This window comes from Mycteria americana, chromosome 20 (genome assembly GCF_035582795.1).
Source record: "Mycteria americana isolate JAX WOST 10 ecotype Jacksonville Zoo and Gardens chromosome 20, USCA_MyAme_1.0, whole genome shotgun sequence".
Classification (NCBI taxonomy): Eukaryota; Metazoa; Chordata; class Aves; order Ciconiiformes; family Ciconiidae; genus Mycteria; species Mycteria americana.
In genome coordinates, this window is record NC_134384.1 from 280,716 (window position 1) to 298,883 (window position 18,168).

Consider the following 18,168-nt stretch of genomic DNA (forward strand, 5'->3'; position numbering starts at 1 on the left):
AAAGGACAGATTCTCATTTTCATTTGTGCACCGTGTATGATTTGCATACATACTGCTGCCATTCAAGTTAAATAAGGTGGTTGGTCTTAGCCAAATATTGATCAAGTCATATTACTCTGGATGAAAAAGCTCTTCAGTTCAAAATCAAAACGTTAATTCCAACAGACTAAAGATACTGGAACATCACTAAAGTTAGCAGAATCCAACTTCAATGCAGCTCCAGCTGTTATTTTTGTCCTTTTTACTGATGCCCAGAAACACTCCTTGCTCCTTTGCAATGTTACATCCATCCCCAGAAAAACCAACAACTCTTGACCTTCCCAGATACAGATGGATGCTCTGCTTCTCAGACTTCTGCTTCCAAACGAAAAACTCTCATCACAATTAATTTGTTCAACTTAATCAGTCTTCCATCATGGCTACGTCATCACCACTACAAAAGAGAGTTTAGAGTTTAGATTCCTAAACTCTCTTACCAGCCTGGGGTCTGATATGCATTAGAATCCTTCTTCCCACCTTCCTTCTTACAAGATATGAACTATACCTTTCTTAACTATGAGGAGTGATGACTGCTTTACTAATATCATGCTTCTGTACAAGCCACTTTTATAAAGGCAAGCATATATACAGAGAACAGAAGGAATATTCAGTGTTGTCCTGGTTTCAGCTGCGATAGAGTTAATTTTCTTTATAGTAGCTGGTCTGGGGCTATGTTTTAGCTCGAAGAGTTCCCAAGTAACCATAAAGCGTGATGGAGCCCTGCTTTCCTGGAGATGGCTGAACACCTGCCTGCCCATGGGAAGCAGTGAATGAATTCCTTGCTTTGCTTTGCTTGAGTGTGCACCTTTTGCTTTACCTATTAAACTGTCTTTATCTCAACCTACAAGTTTTCTCACTTTTACTCTTCTGATTCTCTCCCTCATCCCACTGCGGGGGGGAGTGAGCGAGCGGCTGCGTGGTGCCCAGTTGCCGGCTGGGGCTAAACCACGACAAGTGTTTACATGGTGCTTTTGAATCCTGTCACTAAGATGGCCTTTGTTATGATACAGCAGCCTAATTCACATCTTATTGCTAATAAATAACACAGAAGGAACATACCATCAAAAGGTTATTTGCAATATTCATTTTCATTCTTCCAAAATACAAATATTTTATAAACAACCAAGTACTTTTAAAGTAATTATTTTTCATTTGAAATATCAGTAAGTCACAAAAGCAAAATAGAGTTCAAATATTAAAGAAACCGCAAGATTTGTTTCAAAAATAAAGCTGTACATATTAGATTGTAAAACTGAGCAAACCTGCTTTTCCTTCATACTGACTTCCAGTTTGCATTCTTTTTCAAACTTGTCCACCTTTTCTGCTTCTTCTTTTACTTTTGAGATATAGTAATATCCATAGTTAATATACTAGCTAAAATATACTCCAAGTTAAATACAATTTCCAGTTTAAGATTGCTTATAATTGTACAGCTGTACAATATGTTTCCTAAAGAGTAATTGTTGAGGTCATGTTTGAAATTATTTTCTAATCAGACAAATTAATTTTTGCACCAGCTTTCCACAAAATTAGTCTGTTATTCCATGTATGACTTAATAGTTTGTTATAAGAAACTAACAGAAATGCACATGTCAAAATGAAACAGGCAGATAGTAGCATAAATAAATCAAATATTTAACTAACATTTCTGTAGCTATACACTAGTGCATTATCATTTAAATAAACCAACTATATAAAATAAAGTAGTGATCTCCAGACTGCACTTCACAGACAAAACTTAGACTTCGAGTGACTATTTGAAAAATAAAGTTCCGAATCTGACCCAGTGGAAAAACAATAAAAGGGCCCAGGCATTTAATAGCAGGCAGCATGAATAAAAGAAGGTTCAGACTATCACAGAGTTAACAGTTCACCATTCTAGCAGTTAGTATCTTTCTGGCCTGAAACCGCATGCAATAAAATCTATGAAGCACAAAATTGTTAAGCCTGCAGCATAAACACAATAAACAGAATTCTCACATTTGAAACACATTTCCAATCTGGTGTTCTCTGCTTGCACACGAAGCTCTTCAAACGCCATTATCATTCTCTAAAAATAAAATTCAATATATATGTTCAAATAAAAATAAGTACTTTCGGTAATGAACAATTATGTTTATGGATTGTAAACAAACAGTATTACAAGCTCGTTCATATTTGTAGGAGAAATTTTGTTAAAAACAAAATTCAGAGCATAAACATATTTGTGTTAACAGAATGTTATAATTACTTAAAGTTGGAAGTTTAAGAACGTCTGTACTCAAGATCTAAACAACTTCAAGGATGAAATATTTTTACTGGTCCATGTTTGTAGATCCCTAACACAACAGAGGAGTTGTACTTTTCTTAGTTGCTACAACAACCTACAATTAATATTTTAACTGTTATATCATGTACTCTGAATAATAGCACGTTCATCACTCCCAAACAACGATGCCTTCATTTCTCTATTATAAATATACTAGGGTCTTATCTTCCACACTGGAGTAAATAATAACAAAAATATGATGAATTAATTTATTTGGCAAGACTGCACTTCTTTTACAAATTAAAAAGATAAAAACTCTCTTTAAGTCAAGAAATATTCAAACCTTATACTTCTTATTCCACACAAAATCCCCAGTTTCCATAATGAATTTTGTTGTTCTGTGTCACACTCAAAACTGAAATTCATTTTCTTTGTTCATCTTTATTTTCTATTGCTCTTTACATTAATTAAAATTATCGAAGAGAACAACCCTAATCTACCTGACCCCAAAACCTGACTGAACACAGCACTATGCAACCTGCTCTAGTCAACCCTGCTTTTAGCAGGGGAAGTTCTGCAGGTGTTCTCCAGAGGATGCTTCCAAGCTCAGCCATTCTGTGAAATCACCAGATAGGTTAAACAGAGCACAAAAAGAAGACAGAAGTTATGGAAGTCACCTAGCATTAAGCAGACCATACATATCACACATATGGATCTACATCCCAAACACTTTGCATTTTATCCAATTAATGTGCCCGACACAATACAAAAATCATTCTTGAAAAGGGACTGAAAACCTGACTTCCTGTATCACACATGATGGTTCTAATCACTTTATCAGAGAACGTTCTTTGTATGAATAGTATGTCAACATATGCAATTAACTCAGATATCTCAACATATCCATATAACTCGGATCACATCTGAGCCTTTTAACAAGCTACATCACTTACTTCAACGTTGTTATTAAGTTCCACGTATAGTTGTCTTGTTTCTTCTCTTTCATGTTCATCTATCAAAGTAATAATGTACCATAAAGTTTTCCTTTTTCAAAAGAATGCCAGCTGTCAAAGCCATTATGCTTAAACAGCATAATGAATTAAAAAAGGAATTATAGGCTGTTTTCTTATTTTAAAAAATCATTACAAAACAGGGTGCTAAAAGTTATACAATCTGGAGAAAATGTATATTCCACTGAAACATCAAGCAAGCTCAGCTTTTCAAATTTCCTTCCCAATTTCACTTTTTCCATGAATAGTGTAATTCTGGATCAATTTGTAGAACTATATTAATTTTGACAGTATTAATGTTATTAAATATTAATGTATTAAAAATGTTAGTGTTTTAAAAACTGTAATATAAGGTTTAGCACTGAATTTATTCCCATCAGCAGAGATACCCATGACCACAGAACTGTCATTATAGAATTGTAACATGACTCCATCTCCATCTTTTTCGGTTTTGTAATTGGTATCATTTTTCCCTAAGAAAACAATTATAGAAGAGAACAGTAAGAAACGCAGCTATCAAAGAAGCACAGTACATCTATACACAGGTGTTTGTAAGAGCAAGGCTAAAAAGAAACAGACACTTCTTAAGTATCTGGGATCAAGTTAGCAACATTTTAAAGACTATAATTCTAAATTTCATATAGAATAAAATCCCAAGTGAAGAACATATTTTAAAGCCTCAAGAATTTAAACTTTGTTAAGTTATCCAGCTGTCTTGGCTTGGTCAATTTAGTGAAAAGAATGCTGGTTACTCATAGTGTCTTGGGGTTTGGACCTTTTCTCCCCATGAGTCTCTAACTGCTCCAAACAGGATAACGCCAACTCTGGAAATTTGTTAGAGAGAGCTGGGAAAGGTAACTAGAGTAGATTCTGCTGCCTAAACACAGGCATGAAGTACCACCTCGTATGTCTTAATGTATTCAAGGTATCTGGATGGGACTGAAAAATGTCAATGGACTGACAATACTTCAGGAGACCAGCACTCCTCTGGAGTGGCTGCTAGCGGCTAATCAGGGTTGCTTACACTGCCTTAAACCTGTATCAGTGTTTAGACTCCTAAATAGTTCCCAGGTTTGTAACCTTTCAGCAGTCATACTGACTTCAGAAAACCTCTGGATTTAGCATTACAAAACATACGTGTATTAGACCTATGGCTTCACTGCTAATTTCACTCTGATGCAGAGCTACATACAGTTTCTCTCAACTGGAGAGCGTATTTAGAACACGATAGCTTTTTTCCTCCGTGAATTTAGAGAAAGCTAGAAGTACATTTACTTTCATAAATCAAAATTTAAATAGCATTTACATTTGGTGGATTTCTCTGTGAAGTGAGTACAGGTTTCCTTGAGCAGATTACACAGATGCCTTGAAGCGCTGTTTCTAAAAGAGGGAAAAAATACTGTAATATGTTGTCACAGGAATGCATGGTACTTTGCATACCCAAGTCGTAGCAATGTAAATGCCCTGATGACCTTTACAATTCAACAGCTATATGTAACTCCCCATATTAATACAGTTCTCGGCACGAAAACCAATTATTTTCACAAAAATATATTTGACTGTATTACTTACTCTTTTAAGAGATCTTTATTTTCACATATCTCATCTTCCAGTTTTAAACTTAGTTTTTCATTTTCAAACTAATTTCATAGGGAACAAATACAAAAACACCTTGTTATTGAAAAATATGCTAGAAATATACTTTCACTTCTCAAATCTCACATGAAAAAGTAATTTTCTGCATCAGAAATCCATTTTATCTGATATTACATGCTGAGCCATCTTTTGTTACAGTTTGCAGGAAAGACATAACAATAAACAATACTTTACCAGCAACTGAAACACTTCCAGGTATGTTATTCATACATACATTCATACACCACATGTGCACACCCCTTCTCAGAATAACCATTTTCTCACAGCAAAAGTCAAACAATCGAAGATGACTCGGGTTACCAAAGCCAATGCAAACAAACAACAGCAACAAAAAAGAAGGACCAATGAATTGTTTAGAATATGTATTTCAGTCACAAAGCTGTCCATCACTACCTGTGAGACAAGAAACTGGGATAAAGCAGAGTGCACTACTTCCTGTATGTATGGAATACAGAAACATGCATGAGCATACTTTACACATACCAAGAGGATGAAAGCTTATTCAGTCTTGAACAGGTTTCTGCCTACCCACAGTATGATGTGCATGTAAATAATACAAAGATGGAATGCACATTGTTAAAAAGAGGAAAACCGTTTTAAAAAACCAAAATGTTACTTTTTCCTTTAGTAACAGTAGAGCCATAGGTCATTGGTATCTAGCCAAATGGCTTCTTTGAAGTCATCACATTAACAGTTCCATATTTCTTCAACCTCTGCAACATTCTTTAATATTTAATTGTATGAATAATATTTTCATACTAAATCAGGAAGAACTTTCTCTTTACTTTACATGTTCAATGTATATTGTACAATACTGGCCTGCAATTCTTGAATGGCTTTACGCTGTGCTTCAATAATCTTTGTATTTTCTTGCAGTTTTCGTTCGTTCTGCTTTAGTTCTGATTCTACAGTTAGTTTCCACCGCTTGATCTTCTCAGCCTCTTTGTAGAGTTTTGAATATAATTCATTCATTGTTTCTGTATTCTATTAAAACAGGTTCCACAATTTAATCTCAAATGCTATTTAATTAATAATGTTTTAGATACATATTTATCTCTTAGAAATATCACAAATTTTTTCCCACAGATGGTGACACAAGCTTATATATGATCAGAAACCAAAGTTTAAATCTTTGTGCTTCCACTGTGTATGTATCAAGAGACATTACAGAACAAGTTAAGAGACACAAACACAAGTGAAAAATACCCCACTGCCTTCAGATATAGTGACATTGCTAAACAGATAGCCTTAAAGATATGGATAACTGCACTCAAGTCAATAAAGTTTTGCTAGAATTATCAGTAGAGCCAAGATTCCTTCCGTTAGGTTCTTCGCACCATTTCCCTCCCCTTATTCTGACAGATACTGCTGAGTTAAGTAAAAGCACCTTCAGGGATCTTGTCCAAGACTACCCGCAACATGTTTTTGCAGGTTTTGCAGGTTTTTGCAACCCATACACAAAGCAGGAAGAAAAACCAACCAACCTTCTACTCTTAGAACATCTTTAAAGTGCTGTACAAGCTTGATCAGTGGCTTAGGCAGGTAAGAGTAATACAGTAAGCCACAGGGCAGTTCTGCAGTTTGTTTTAGGTATCATGTCACCTAACGCTATCCTTGTTTTGGCTGCATCATGATATTATTACAGTCCTGACTGTACTTTAATAGCTGCTAGGGCTAAAAGAAGTTTAGTCCTCAAGGATATGAAAATCATTAGGAGGACTGCAAGAAATATGTTCCATTTTGTTGCAGCAAACAGCATTTCATATCTGGGAAGCACAGGAAGCTACCGCAAAAAAAATTAGCTTTACTGAGCTATACTAAAGCAGAAAAACATTGGTAAAGACACTATGAGAAGAATCAAATGCTTGAGGAAACCAGTCCACTAAATTCATTTTTATAGACAAAATATTCATTTTGTTTTATAGACAAAATAAAGCCAGGCAAGGCAATTGGGATAATCTGCTTCGATTTTCCAAAGAATACTCTGACTTCAATCCTTCTGCCTTTAAACAGACTATTCAGAACCAGTTTCACAAAGATATTTAAGTGCCTAAATCTTATTCTGATTAAAACTCCCAGACTCCCCAGGCACTTAAAAAAAAAAAACAACAAACAAACAAAAAACCCAAACAACTTGTAAAACACCTTAATATTTAAAGGTGTATCTCCAGCCATGTTCACTGAATCACAAATACTTCCTCTAAGTGATTCAGCTTTAAACAGGAGACAGAAAATTATTATTCCCATTTGACGACTTCCTTTAGCCCTGAAGTATCTACTGAATAGTGCTTTAGGCACTGTTTTGGGAACAAATTAAGAGGCCCCAAGAAATTAGATATGCAGAGTTTATACTTAGCTGACCTCTTCATCTACCTCAGAGCAAAGTTTTATTTGCTGTGAAATCGCATCTGAAATATGAAGAGATTTTGATCAGTGTATTTCTAAAAAAATAACAGTGGAACTGTATTTAACAGTGTTACAGCTATTGAATTGTTAAACTACTCATGAAAAATGTCGACAATATTAAAAAATTTTAAAAATATGTGCAAGGTAAATGCTTATTTTAGTCTTACCTGAATCAGTGATTTCACCACGGTTTGGTGTACTCATCATTACAAATGGCAAATTAAAATCATCATCTGGGCATTTGTTAAAACCCTGCACAAATTTAAAAATTAGTTTCTTATGGGTAGATTTGTAAAGAAGGATTATAAAACCCAGAAAAAAAGTACAGGTAATGTGAAGACAGAATTTTCCATTAATAAATCAACTACCTAGAATTTTCAAAGCCCAAGGTATTGGTAATGGCTTTGGAACTCTCCTGCTTGTTTCTTACTTCACAGTGGCTTTTCAAACTGTTGGTCTTCTGTAGTTTGCTTTATAGACTACACTGTGGCCAAAGTGGAAGCTTTTGATGACAAGAACTTACTAGCTATTGCATGCCTGTACACACTCACATGACAAAATTATTTTTTCCAAGTCCAGTATTTGGTATTTTTGCTTTATTCCCAAGAGTACTTCTAAAACACATCTGATTGTTTTAGCATGAAAATTTCATTTTATAAGGTGTTTCAAAAGCCAGAGAAATTTGCCTTTTAAATAGTGTAACTCATCTCCTGTCAGAATATCACATTTGAATCTAAACGTATTTCATAAGGAGCCTCAACATGAAAAAATATCTTGTTGAATTCACATAACTCAGAGCCTAGTGACAAAACGTTCTCACTGCACACTTGATCTCGTGGGGCCAATAAAGCCAGTAAGGGTATCCGAGTGTAATTCCCACTTACTGTTCTGAATTACCCACATCAAACATGTATTTATCAACGGTGGTGTAACAGTTAGAATACATAGCAGATGCTCGAGAAGATGACTCTATTCGGTTTTGATAGAAAAAAGTAAAAGTCTCTGAAAACTTAAGATGTTCCCCCCTCCAGCACCAAACTTAACAGTTTGCAGGAAAATGAGTTCAGCGCACACCCTTTCATGTACACGTATGCATGTGCTTTCCAGGACGGAGGTTCAGGACTTTGCTTGGGGACTGCCCGGGAGGACCGCTCCCCCCGTGTCCCCGTGGAAGGGCCTCTGCGCCCTTCCACCGCTCTCGCCCCGCCGCCCGCTCGTCAGCCTTCGCCTCCAGAGCAACACAAAGCCAGGCAGGCGGCAGCACCATTTACCTGGCACAGCCCCGTTGCCCGAGTGCTCGTCTGGGGTTTGACTGCAGACACCTGACCACCGCTCAGGCGCGGCGGCACGAACAGTTTAAATGGTTTTTCTTTTTCCATAGCCTCGGAGAAAAGGGCAGGTCTCAGAGACAACACCTCACGACGGGCACACTACCGGCCCGAACTCGCCGGCTGCTGAGGGAGGACAAAAAGGCGGGAAGCGAAAGCGCGCGATCGGGACGGGAGGGGAGGCGGCGGGCTGCGCGAGGCGGGCTGCGCGAGGCGGAGCGGGGGAGCGATGCTCGGGAGAGCGCGGCTCTGCTGTGGCGCCGCATCGCCGCGGGGGTCGGCGTCGCCTAGTGCAGATCCCAGATCTCGCAGAGCAGGGAGGTCAGCCTGGGGTCCTTTGTTCTCCATGTCACCAGGACCTCCGCGTGGGTGTGGTTGAGGGTGCGCAGTTCCGTGAGGCGCCCGATAAGGCGGGCGAAATGCTGGGGGTCCTCGGGGTGGTGGATCTTCGAGTACTTGTATAGGATGCCCAGGAGCGGCTCCTGCAGCTCTTCTACGTGCCGCTTGTTCCTCAGTAGCGGGCGGTCTGGGGGAGCGCGGTGGGAGAGCGCGGTTAGCGGGCGGGGGTGCTGCGGCAACACGCGGGGCTGCTGGCCGGGAGGGAGGGAGCGCGGCGGCGGCACGCGGAGGGGCGGCGGGCGGGAGAGCCGTGCGCTGCCGCACTGAGGGTCGGTGGGTGGAGGCGGCAGCGCCTGGGGCAAGTGAGGGCTCGTTGTAACACGCGCCATAGGTAGCCACCTCCCGCTTTACCTGAAAAAAACACAGTCGTTGCTACAAGCAGGGCGTATTCGGTCTCGGTCACTTTCAGTTCCCCCATGCTTCTGTAGAAGTAAAACAGTGCGGTAATAAACTCCTCGGTTATACCTTAAAAAGGAAATAAAACAATCATCAGAACGTTACTTCAGTGCAGAAACAGGCACTGCTATTACGAATCATCTTTGTCCAAATCTTCTAAAGCTCAGGCTGTTCCGTTGCGCGAAATAGTTAGCAAACTTTGTGAAAACAATGTTAGGTTCTAAAGTAGTAACAAAAGTTCTATTGCAGTTGTACTGTGGAGCTTTTGATATATATAGCTCAAGGCTTTATCCTAGGATGTAAGCAAACGTGAACACCACCTCTTCCTTCCCCGCGGATATAATGCCTGCGTGTGTAACAGAGCAGGGCGAGGCAGGGGAGAGGAGAAAGAGAAGAGACTGAGCAGTGGCCGCACCGACGGTGTTGCTCAGTGTCATTAAGACCAGGGCCAGCGAAGCAAAAGGTTCCCAAGTATTTTGATTCTGAGACCTCCGTTACCTGTGGTAGTAGTGGAAGTTGGACTCTCTTCATTATGAGACACTTCCATGGAATAAATGTTGTTTTTATCAAGGTTTTGAACGTGACAACATGTCCCATGATCAGAAAGTCTTACGTGACCTGGAACAAGAGAGATGATGGTTCCCAGCCAAGCTTAATGTGACTTTAAATTTTTGTCTGCATCTACTTTGCAGATATATACTTGAAAATGTGTGAATTTTTCCCACACCCACGCAGGTAGAAAAAATTGTTCTTTTTGGCACCCAGCACCAAGTTCATTTGTTGCATTATTGTTGGTCAAAGTCTCTTGTGTTAAACTTGACACAATATATAATATGTCATTAATATAGCTAATATGATCCATCCACCCCACAACTTGTGGAAACACTCAAAAATGTTGCTCTTTCTTTGGAACCAATGGGAGGAAAACAGAGATCCAATTAATTTTTTTTTTTTTTAAAGTTTTTTTTTTTATGCTCTTTGGAAAAAGAAAAGCCTATAGAAGGTATGTGGGCATTACTGGTACTATTCTAAGTACCACTATGCTTGAATAGGAAATTACTTGAGATTAAGTGAATTAAAATTAATGGAAGTTGTTTCAAAATGGCAGAACCTCCTATTGGTGTTAATAGAAAGCTTGTTAGTCAAACTTACTTTCACTTGTTGATGGCTGGCATTCACTAATTCTTTGGTTATATATTTGGGCTGAACGCAAAAACATTGCCTCAACTGTTGACCCTTTTAGCAGCGCGATCTGGTCTTCACTAGCTAAACTTTCAAATCCTGCAGAGAAAGATACATGTTAAGAATCAAGGAAGGCTGTGGCTGCCTTTAAGCCCCTCACATGAGTTGATAAAATGATTTTTTTAATAAATGCCTTTACTGGAAAGGAGGAGCCATAGTTAAAAGATGCATGTACCAAAGACTATTGGTATCTTTCTTGCTAGTTTGCAAGTTAGACCAAAAAAACCTAAAAAGTGCAGTTGTCAGCATCCAGTGTTAGAAGATTCACAGGAAGATACAAATAAAAATGCTGGGACTAAGCAAGACTTTATCGAAAATGTCTTCTTAATATCCGATTTGTACCACATGGCCTAATACCTTATAAATTTGCTAATTGCTTAGTGACTGTGGATATTCTCCTTGTTCATTGATATCTGATCTTTTTAAAAATTCTGTTCATCTTTTGACAAACTCATTATCTGCACTTATAATTCAAGAGCAAAGGAACTTTACTGATTCTTTTTTTAATCCTGATCAAAGCAGGGTATATAACATAAGAAAACAAACAGCTTATCCATTCTTTCAGATCTGTTCCACAGTAGTGCTAAATTACATCAAATACCTGCTTTAGATGTGTTGATTGACTTTTGTCAATAAGTTTTACAACTTAAAGAGTAATGAAAAAATTATCACCCTCCCTGTCAAATGTTATTTTGTCAACTTTACATTGAAATGTAGTGAATTTAATTGCATGTTCCCGTGTTCTTTATTAAAGGAAAATGTGAATAGGAGCACCTGGTTAGTCCCTTCTGTGCTGCCTTTTCCTTTGAAGGAACATCTGTTTTTTTCATTGATAACTATAATAAATTGCAGACTGAACTGGATTTCAGAGAATGTGTTAAAATAGTAATTCACTCAAGATGGTATTTTAAAATGCATGTACTTTCACAAAATGTCTCTACTCCATGTCAGAAATGGAAAAGAAATCTAATCATAGCAAGCTTTTGAAGTGAATGCTTCTAACTTGTCCTCATGACAAGTAAATGGTAACCCTGATGGTTAGAGTTGGAAGATAAAATAGTCAGTTGAATGAGAGTTTTCTTAAAGCCGGTATTTTTGTCGGATTCATGCCATCAGTATGGTTTCTGCCTCTTGGGGAAAAAAAAAAAAAAGAGTCACACTATTCTGTAACATTTTCCAAATTAAGGAACTTACCTGGAAGTCTTTTCGTGAAATCCACTAACACTTGTACATGGACAACTGCTGTCTCAGAGAGACGGAGAAAACTTTCCTCAGGACTTGCAGTTTCTTGTAGCTGCATGAAAGAGCGTTTAGACATCTGATATAACCAAGATACAGTGCTTAGGATAATAATAACTTAGCAATGCAGGCTCATTGTTCTGTATACGTACAAACTTCTTTGCTTCCTCAAGGGGAATTGTGTATTTTTGGTGTGCTGCTACAATGTGGTCAAGAAGCTGGTGTTCCCCTGGAGTAAGTTCCATCTTCTCTGGGATCTGTTAAGAAAATAAACCAATCAAGTGGCAATGACTTGGGTCAAAAATAAATTGCAAAAAGACATATTTTAAATAGAAAAATATCCCACTTTTCCAGATCTTGTTGTCGATGATACGTGCTTACTATTCAGTCCCTCATCTTCCAATTTTATGTTGCAAAGAAAACTGCTCTTCTGTTTGAAATTCTTCCTGAGTCGCTTTGACTTGCACTGGACTTCAGTCAGCAAACCTGCGAGGTGTGGAAGTGTGTATCAATATGTATATTTTCAAATAATTACAATTTGAAATGATCACTTTTATTATTATAGATAACGTGAGTCTTGCATCACAGGAGCCATCACCTATAAGGAACTACGCTTCCTAGAGAATGTGGCAATGTGTTACTCATTAGGCGAGTTAGTGTTCAGTATCCACCAAAGGCCTGAGTGTTTGCAGTCTTGCCCGTGGCTCTGTGACATACAAGCGTGAGAATTTTTCATGAAAAACTATTGTGCAATTTTTTAATTTTTATTTTTTTCCAAACACCAAAGCACATCTGATATGCTTACTGCTGTCCTGACAAGGTTCAGGATATTTAACTGTCTCCTGTTAGTACTTTCTTTTTTTTCTTGTAATGTCTTTGAACAGCAGTCCTCTTAACTTCAGGAGATACTTCCCAAGTATTGGTGGTTTCTACAGATCAAGATGATACAGGCTCCAAAGTTAATTTTTCCTACAGGTAGATGAAGTTTAGACCAATACCATTTAGGTCTAATGAGGAGAAGGGATTGACTTTGAAAAAGGTTTTATCCGAGTTGATTAGTGAAGTAGCCAGCATGGAAGGAGCACTTACATTCTGCTAGCATTCCCACAGCTTTACACTTCTTCAAGCGACATTCCTGACACTTCCTTCGCATGTACATGTCCATTTCACAATGACCACCATTCTTGCATCGATATACTGCATTTTTGGTTATGCTACGTCGAAAGAAGCCTACAGACAAGGATCAGGTTATGACTGAAGGAATCTAAGGAGCTTTATCTCATAATGATTTAAAGAATTAAAGTGTCTTTTTGGGGGTTTTTTTGTTTTTTTTTTTCAATGGAAACATTACCTTGATTTTAAATTTGCTTTTTAACAACATAGTTATGTCTTGTCCTTTTTGACTAATATTAATTCCTGTTTTCCTTACCTGATCAAGACAGCTCCCACATAGCAAGTTAAAATATAAGTAGCAAGTAATTTTTACTTGTTTTTATTTAATAATAAGTAAAATTAATAACACTGAAGTAAATCTATAATAAGTGGTCATGAGAAAATCAGCACCTGCTTAAACAGACACTACTCTAGTGAATAATCAATGCAAAAATCAGTTGCATGAAACGCTCATTAAATACATGCTGCGAAAGCATTTCTTCAAAAAATGTTATAAAAATATGAATACGGAGTAAGCATGTCAGATAGATAAACTACAATCCTCTGCAGAAACGTCAACTTAAAAAATAATGAAATCTGTTTGCTTAAATCAGAGATGTGGAGCATTATGTTGAGCACTGTGCAGCCGCGGTCCTGGGTAAGATACAGATCAGCCTGTTCTCTTACCTTTACAGCCTTCGCAGGTGAGTGCATTGTAATGATAGCCTGAGGCTTTGTCACCACACACGACACACAGCTCCTCCTGTCCCTTCAGTCTCAAAGAAGAGTGGTTTAATCTTGGCCGTTTTAGGGCTTGGTATCCACCATCATCAATGTGGGGAGCCATGAAGGGGGGTTTACTTAATTCACAGCTGCTGATGATGCACTGCCCGTCGCTGTACTGAGAGTCCAGGCCATATGTGCTGTACTGGGACTGAGAAGGTTGTGACTGTAATACTGGAGGAGGAATTTGAACTGTTGAGTATTGGCAGTAAGGCACAGTCTGAAAATCGGTGTCTTGCAGCTGATAGTTGATGTGTTCCGGTAAAACATCTAGATACAGAAGAAATTGAAAATGAAATAAAAGCATGAAGAATATCTCAACATCAGCTACTTGAAAGTTCTAAAATGTTTCACAGATTAAATATTTAATCATAAATACTAGAGTATACATTGTCAGAAGAGCAGTCTGACACATTCTTTTTAAATGTGCTACCTGTAATGTTTTTAAGTAAAATCTTAGATGTAGAGAAAATGGCTTGGTAAGGGTTTGGGCAATGTCATGTGGGTGCCTCTGGATCCTTGTTGGTACGTAACTGAGTATCGCTTGCCAGCTGATGATATAGCTACCTTTTGATTTTACACTTAAACGTTGTTTTTATTAGTTGTCCACATTACAGAACAATATTTTCCCATAAGTAACTGAATTTGTTAATGGTTAAATGTTTGCTATTGATACATATTTCAGACATAATTTTGAAAATGTCACACAACAAGAGTCTGAGAAAGATGGTCCAGAAATTATGGAGTGGTAAAAATTACTGTGACAGGAGTCTTAAAGTTGAAATTCAGTAGAGTAAAAAGCAGAGGCTTGTTTTATTTAGTAGTTTTCCACATATAATCCTTTATAGTTATGAAATTTCATTTTAGCAAAATATATGTACAGAATTATGAAGAGAGCTTCTTCCTGCCTTTCTGTCTGTAGAGTTTTAATTTTATCCAACCCCCCTTAAATGTACACAGCTGTACTGAAGAAAACTTGTGCAACATGCTTCATGTTTAATTCTTCCTTTGGGATTGCTCAAATCTCTGTAAAAACAAATTGGAAAGTTTTTTTTTAAGCAGTTTGGAGGTCTTTTTAACGGGCTTTGGGTCCTGCTTTTACTCATCCAGAATCCAATTAGTTACTGCAATGGTAGTTCTATAAGATAATGTATCTGGAATACTGTAATAAAACCCCTGTCTTCTTCATGCAAGTCAAAGGCAGACAGCACCAGTAACGTTTATATTAAATGATCAGTCAGCATAATCACATTGTGTACAAAAACCTGTATGAGCACATGCTCGTATATTTCAATACACTTTCAGCATGGGCTTGATAGTCAAATGCGTACCTTCTAAGAGCTTGTAAAGATAAATGAAAATGAAGAAAATAATGGGAATTTCCACAGATGTTCATTTTACTCTACTGCTTTTTCATAATATAAAAATTTTGCTTTACTCACCATAATATTGTATGGGTTCAGGAAGACAATACCCATCAGGTACAGTGACAAATGTATTTGCCATATTCTGCTCCCAACTGCACTGTTTCATTCACTTTTCTATGTGATAGACCTTTAAGAAGGCAACCTAGAGAAATGGAAAAGTAAGAGAAACATCATGTGAGAAAGAATTGCTGGGTAGGTTTAGCTACAGAGCTAAAAAGAGAAAACTCCAGAATATGAAACAGTTTGCAGATCATAAGAAAATCAGAGGTATGTGCAAAGTCACACAATACTTTCAATGAGGTTGCAAAACATTTTGATTGTCCAAATAGTACGGATTCAGGACAGAGTCCTTTCCTAAGTTTCCAAGTTATATTTAGAACTGTTTTGCTCCTAATTTTACATGAAACCATGTAGGGGAATCAGACAAATAATTCATAAATTCTCTAGTTCAGGAAGAGATTAAAAGGAGCTTCACTGGATAGAAAAAACTCCCTTTCAGAATGAGTTAGGGCATTTGCACTAATGTGGATGTGGTGGATGTTCTGTTTCTGCACAAAGGTGGGCTTTTAGTGAATTCGCTTCATTCACTTTTATGCAAATTTGAAGCAAGTAAATGTAGGAAAATAGCCTGGAAAGGCCAGCATAGAGTATCTCTTCTTCCCTCTGTAAATACTCTTCTATGCAGCAAAAGTCAGCTTTGCCCCACTTAAGCACTGCCTAATTCACATTAGGTTACAAATTTAAGAGGCTGTGTTCCTTTAAGAGTACAAAGCATCCTGTGAAGACCAAAAAAAATCAATCTCATGTAGGATATATTGCCCTGTAGAGAGCTTTTCTCTGTCCCTTGATTATTGAAGGAACCTGGGCTTCTGGTTGGATGCTGTGACGTTCACCATAACAAAGTGTACTGAGAGCTCACAGTGACACAGTTGGTGCAGAATAGCTATTGTGCTTTGAGTTCAAAACTTATCTTATTTTTCAGTAATTTCCCTTTACAGAGAGGTTCTGAAAAAGTGTGTTCTAAAAATTCTTAAAAGAGTTTTAGAAAAAAAAGAGTGTCTATATGGACAGTAGCATCAGCTGGGTTTGAGTTTACATAGGTGCATAGACAATCTCTGGTATTGCTTAGCAATGGAGTGGTAATGGAGTGGCCGTTAGAGAATTAAGTAGGAAATATTTTCCTTGCCCCCTTGTACCTCTGCATGTGTGGAATGTATGAGAGTGTCACTGGTTAAAAGTATGTTGTATCTGATGCCCATTGAGTAAGGACTTTACAAGACAATTTGCCAGTGAACTATTCATAGGTGTTCCCTGAGCAGATGGGAAAGACAGAAAAGATGCAAAAGGCAAGTAAGTATTTGGAAAGTACAGAAAATCAAACTCCTGCGTGTGCAACAGGATTCTCTGTATATGCCTCTTGCAGAATTTACAGCAAATCAGGTTTAAAGATCTTCCTGGAAAGACTCACATGTTGGGTTTTGTGTAATACTTATACCTAGCTACAGCTGAGAAAATGAATATATCATTTCAGGGAATCTGAACTGAAGTCATGTCTTGAAAGATACACATTCCTTCCCCCAAAACTGGACATATCTTTGGAACTGAACACTTTCTCTTTGTGTTGTCAGCAGAAGGTGAAAAGATGCAGTGAGGCTGGAATGCTGATTTTTTTATCTCTGCTAGTAAATATTTGTTTGAAAGAGAAATGACTCACTGAATCATGAGGTCCTTATCAGTTAGATCAATTTGGCCTGGGCAAAGTCTACATTTTTCCCAAAAAATGTGTATTTGCTGAAGAAATGTGTTTCTGGATTCCAGTAGTTTCTTTAAATAAAAATAATAAAAGAATAGAACCTCAAATACAATTACACTGATCCAGTCCGGTAAAAATATTATATTGGGAGTATGACATATATATTACCAAATGCAAGATGGTTAGTTGATTAAACGTTCTAAATCTTGGAAGCAGACTTTCATTAGGCAAAGTTTCCTCAATTTAGGTATTGTATGAGAATGGATTTGAGGATTTAGCCCTTCTATTATGGCTAATAAAAGTTATCAGTTGCAACCACAGAATTCCCAGCTTAAATGAGACTTTCTAAATTAGAAACTCTTAAATTAGGAGAATATTATAACAGTATTAATACTAAATCCAGTGGTTATTTGAGGAATGCTATACTGTCTTGAAAAGAGACTTAATGGTCATGCCTGTGCATGAATGTTAACTTTCTTTTTCTAGAGACTTGAGAATTTAGCGTTAACAAGCTTGTTCTGATAGAAAATAGCATTGGGCTTTTTAAAACAAAAAATATAAAGATCAGAATAAGATATGTAAGGAAGGAACTTAATTTTCTAGGACAGGAAAGTTTTGACTATTTATAAGATTGACTGTCATAGTCGTGTTACAACCTTTGCCTCACCCTTTATATGTGAGTCAGTCAGCAGTAGGGAAGCCTCCTCCAAACTTTAGGAGTCGCTGAAATGTTGTGATGCATTATGTGCTGGTCTCTCAAAAGTTCAGTAGCCATCCCTAATCTCTCACACCTCACTGGGAGTGAACCATGACCTACAGGACACTTCTTCAGCCCACGCATACATTCATTAACCCTTTGCCATGCAGGCAAGTAAATTCTGCATGCACACAAAGCTTAGCTACACGCTGTGAAGCTGTGGAATCCTTGACAGAATGTAGCATACATGCCCAATTGTAATTTTCAAAACATAATAACTTGGGCAAAGGTGAAATAAGATTGGAGTAAGAGCTTTGGGTGTTTGGGGCAGTTATAGTCATGCCATTCCCAAACCAAAATATTTTGTGTCCATTTTTCTCTTTTCCGTGTACT

General features: G+C 37.6%; 2 protein-coding genes across 2 annotated transcripts in view; both read right to left on the minus strand.

The window, feature by feature from the left end:
- SYCP1 (synaptonemal complex protein 1) overlaps window positions 1-8,738 on the minus strand; it is a 27,336-nt gene extending 18,598 nt beyond the window's left edge. Inside the window, 9 exon segments of the mRNA XM_075521908.1 lie at window positions 1,302-1,375; window positions 2,020-2,089; window positions 3,241-3,299; window positions 4,604-4,677; window positions 4,870-4,937; window positions 5,773-5,937; window positions 7,315-7,361; window positions 7,527-7,611; window positions 8,631-8,738. Coding sequence (XP_075378023.1) covers window positions 1,302-1,375; window positions 2,020-2,089; window positions 3,241-3,299; window positions 4,604-4,677; window positions 4,870-4,937; window positions 5,773-5,937; window positions 7,315-7,361; window positions 7,527-7,611; window positions 8,631-8,738 — 750 coding nt within the window.
- A 236-nt stretch (window positions 8,739-8,974) lies between these two features.
- LOC142419069 (bile acid receptor-like) lies at window positions 8,975-15,431 on the minus strand. Its single transcript, XM_075521687.1, has 10 exons — window positions 15,341-15,431; window positions 13,803-14,168; window positions 13,053-13,193; window positions 12,310-12,449; window positions 12,116-12,220; window positions 11,919-12,018; window positions 10,635-10,763; window positions 9,981-10,100; window positions 9,438-9,551; window positions 8,975-9,213 (listed from the first exon to the last, which is right to left on the minus strand). Exons 1-10 carry the CDS (start codon window positions 15,429-15,431, stop codon window positions 8,975-8,977), a joined length of 1,545 nt encoding a protein of 514 aa, XP_075377802.1.
- Between the last annotated feature and the right edge of the window lie 2,737 nt (window positions 15,432-18,168).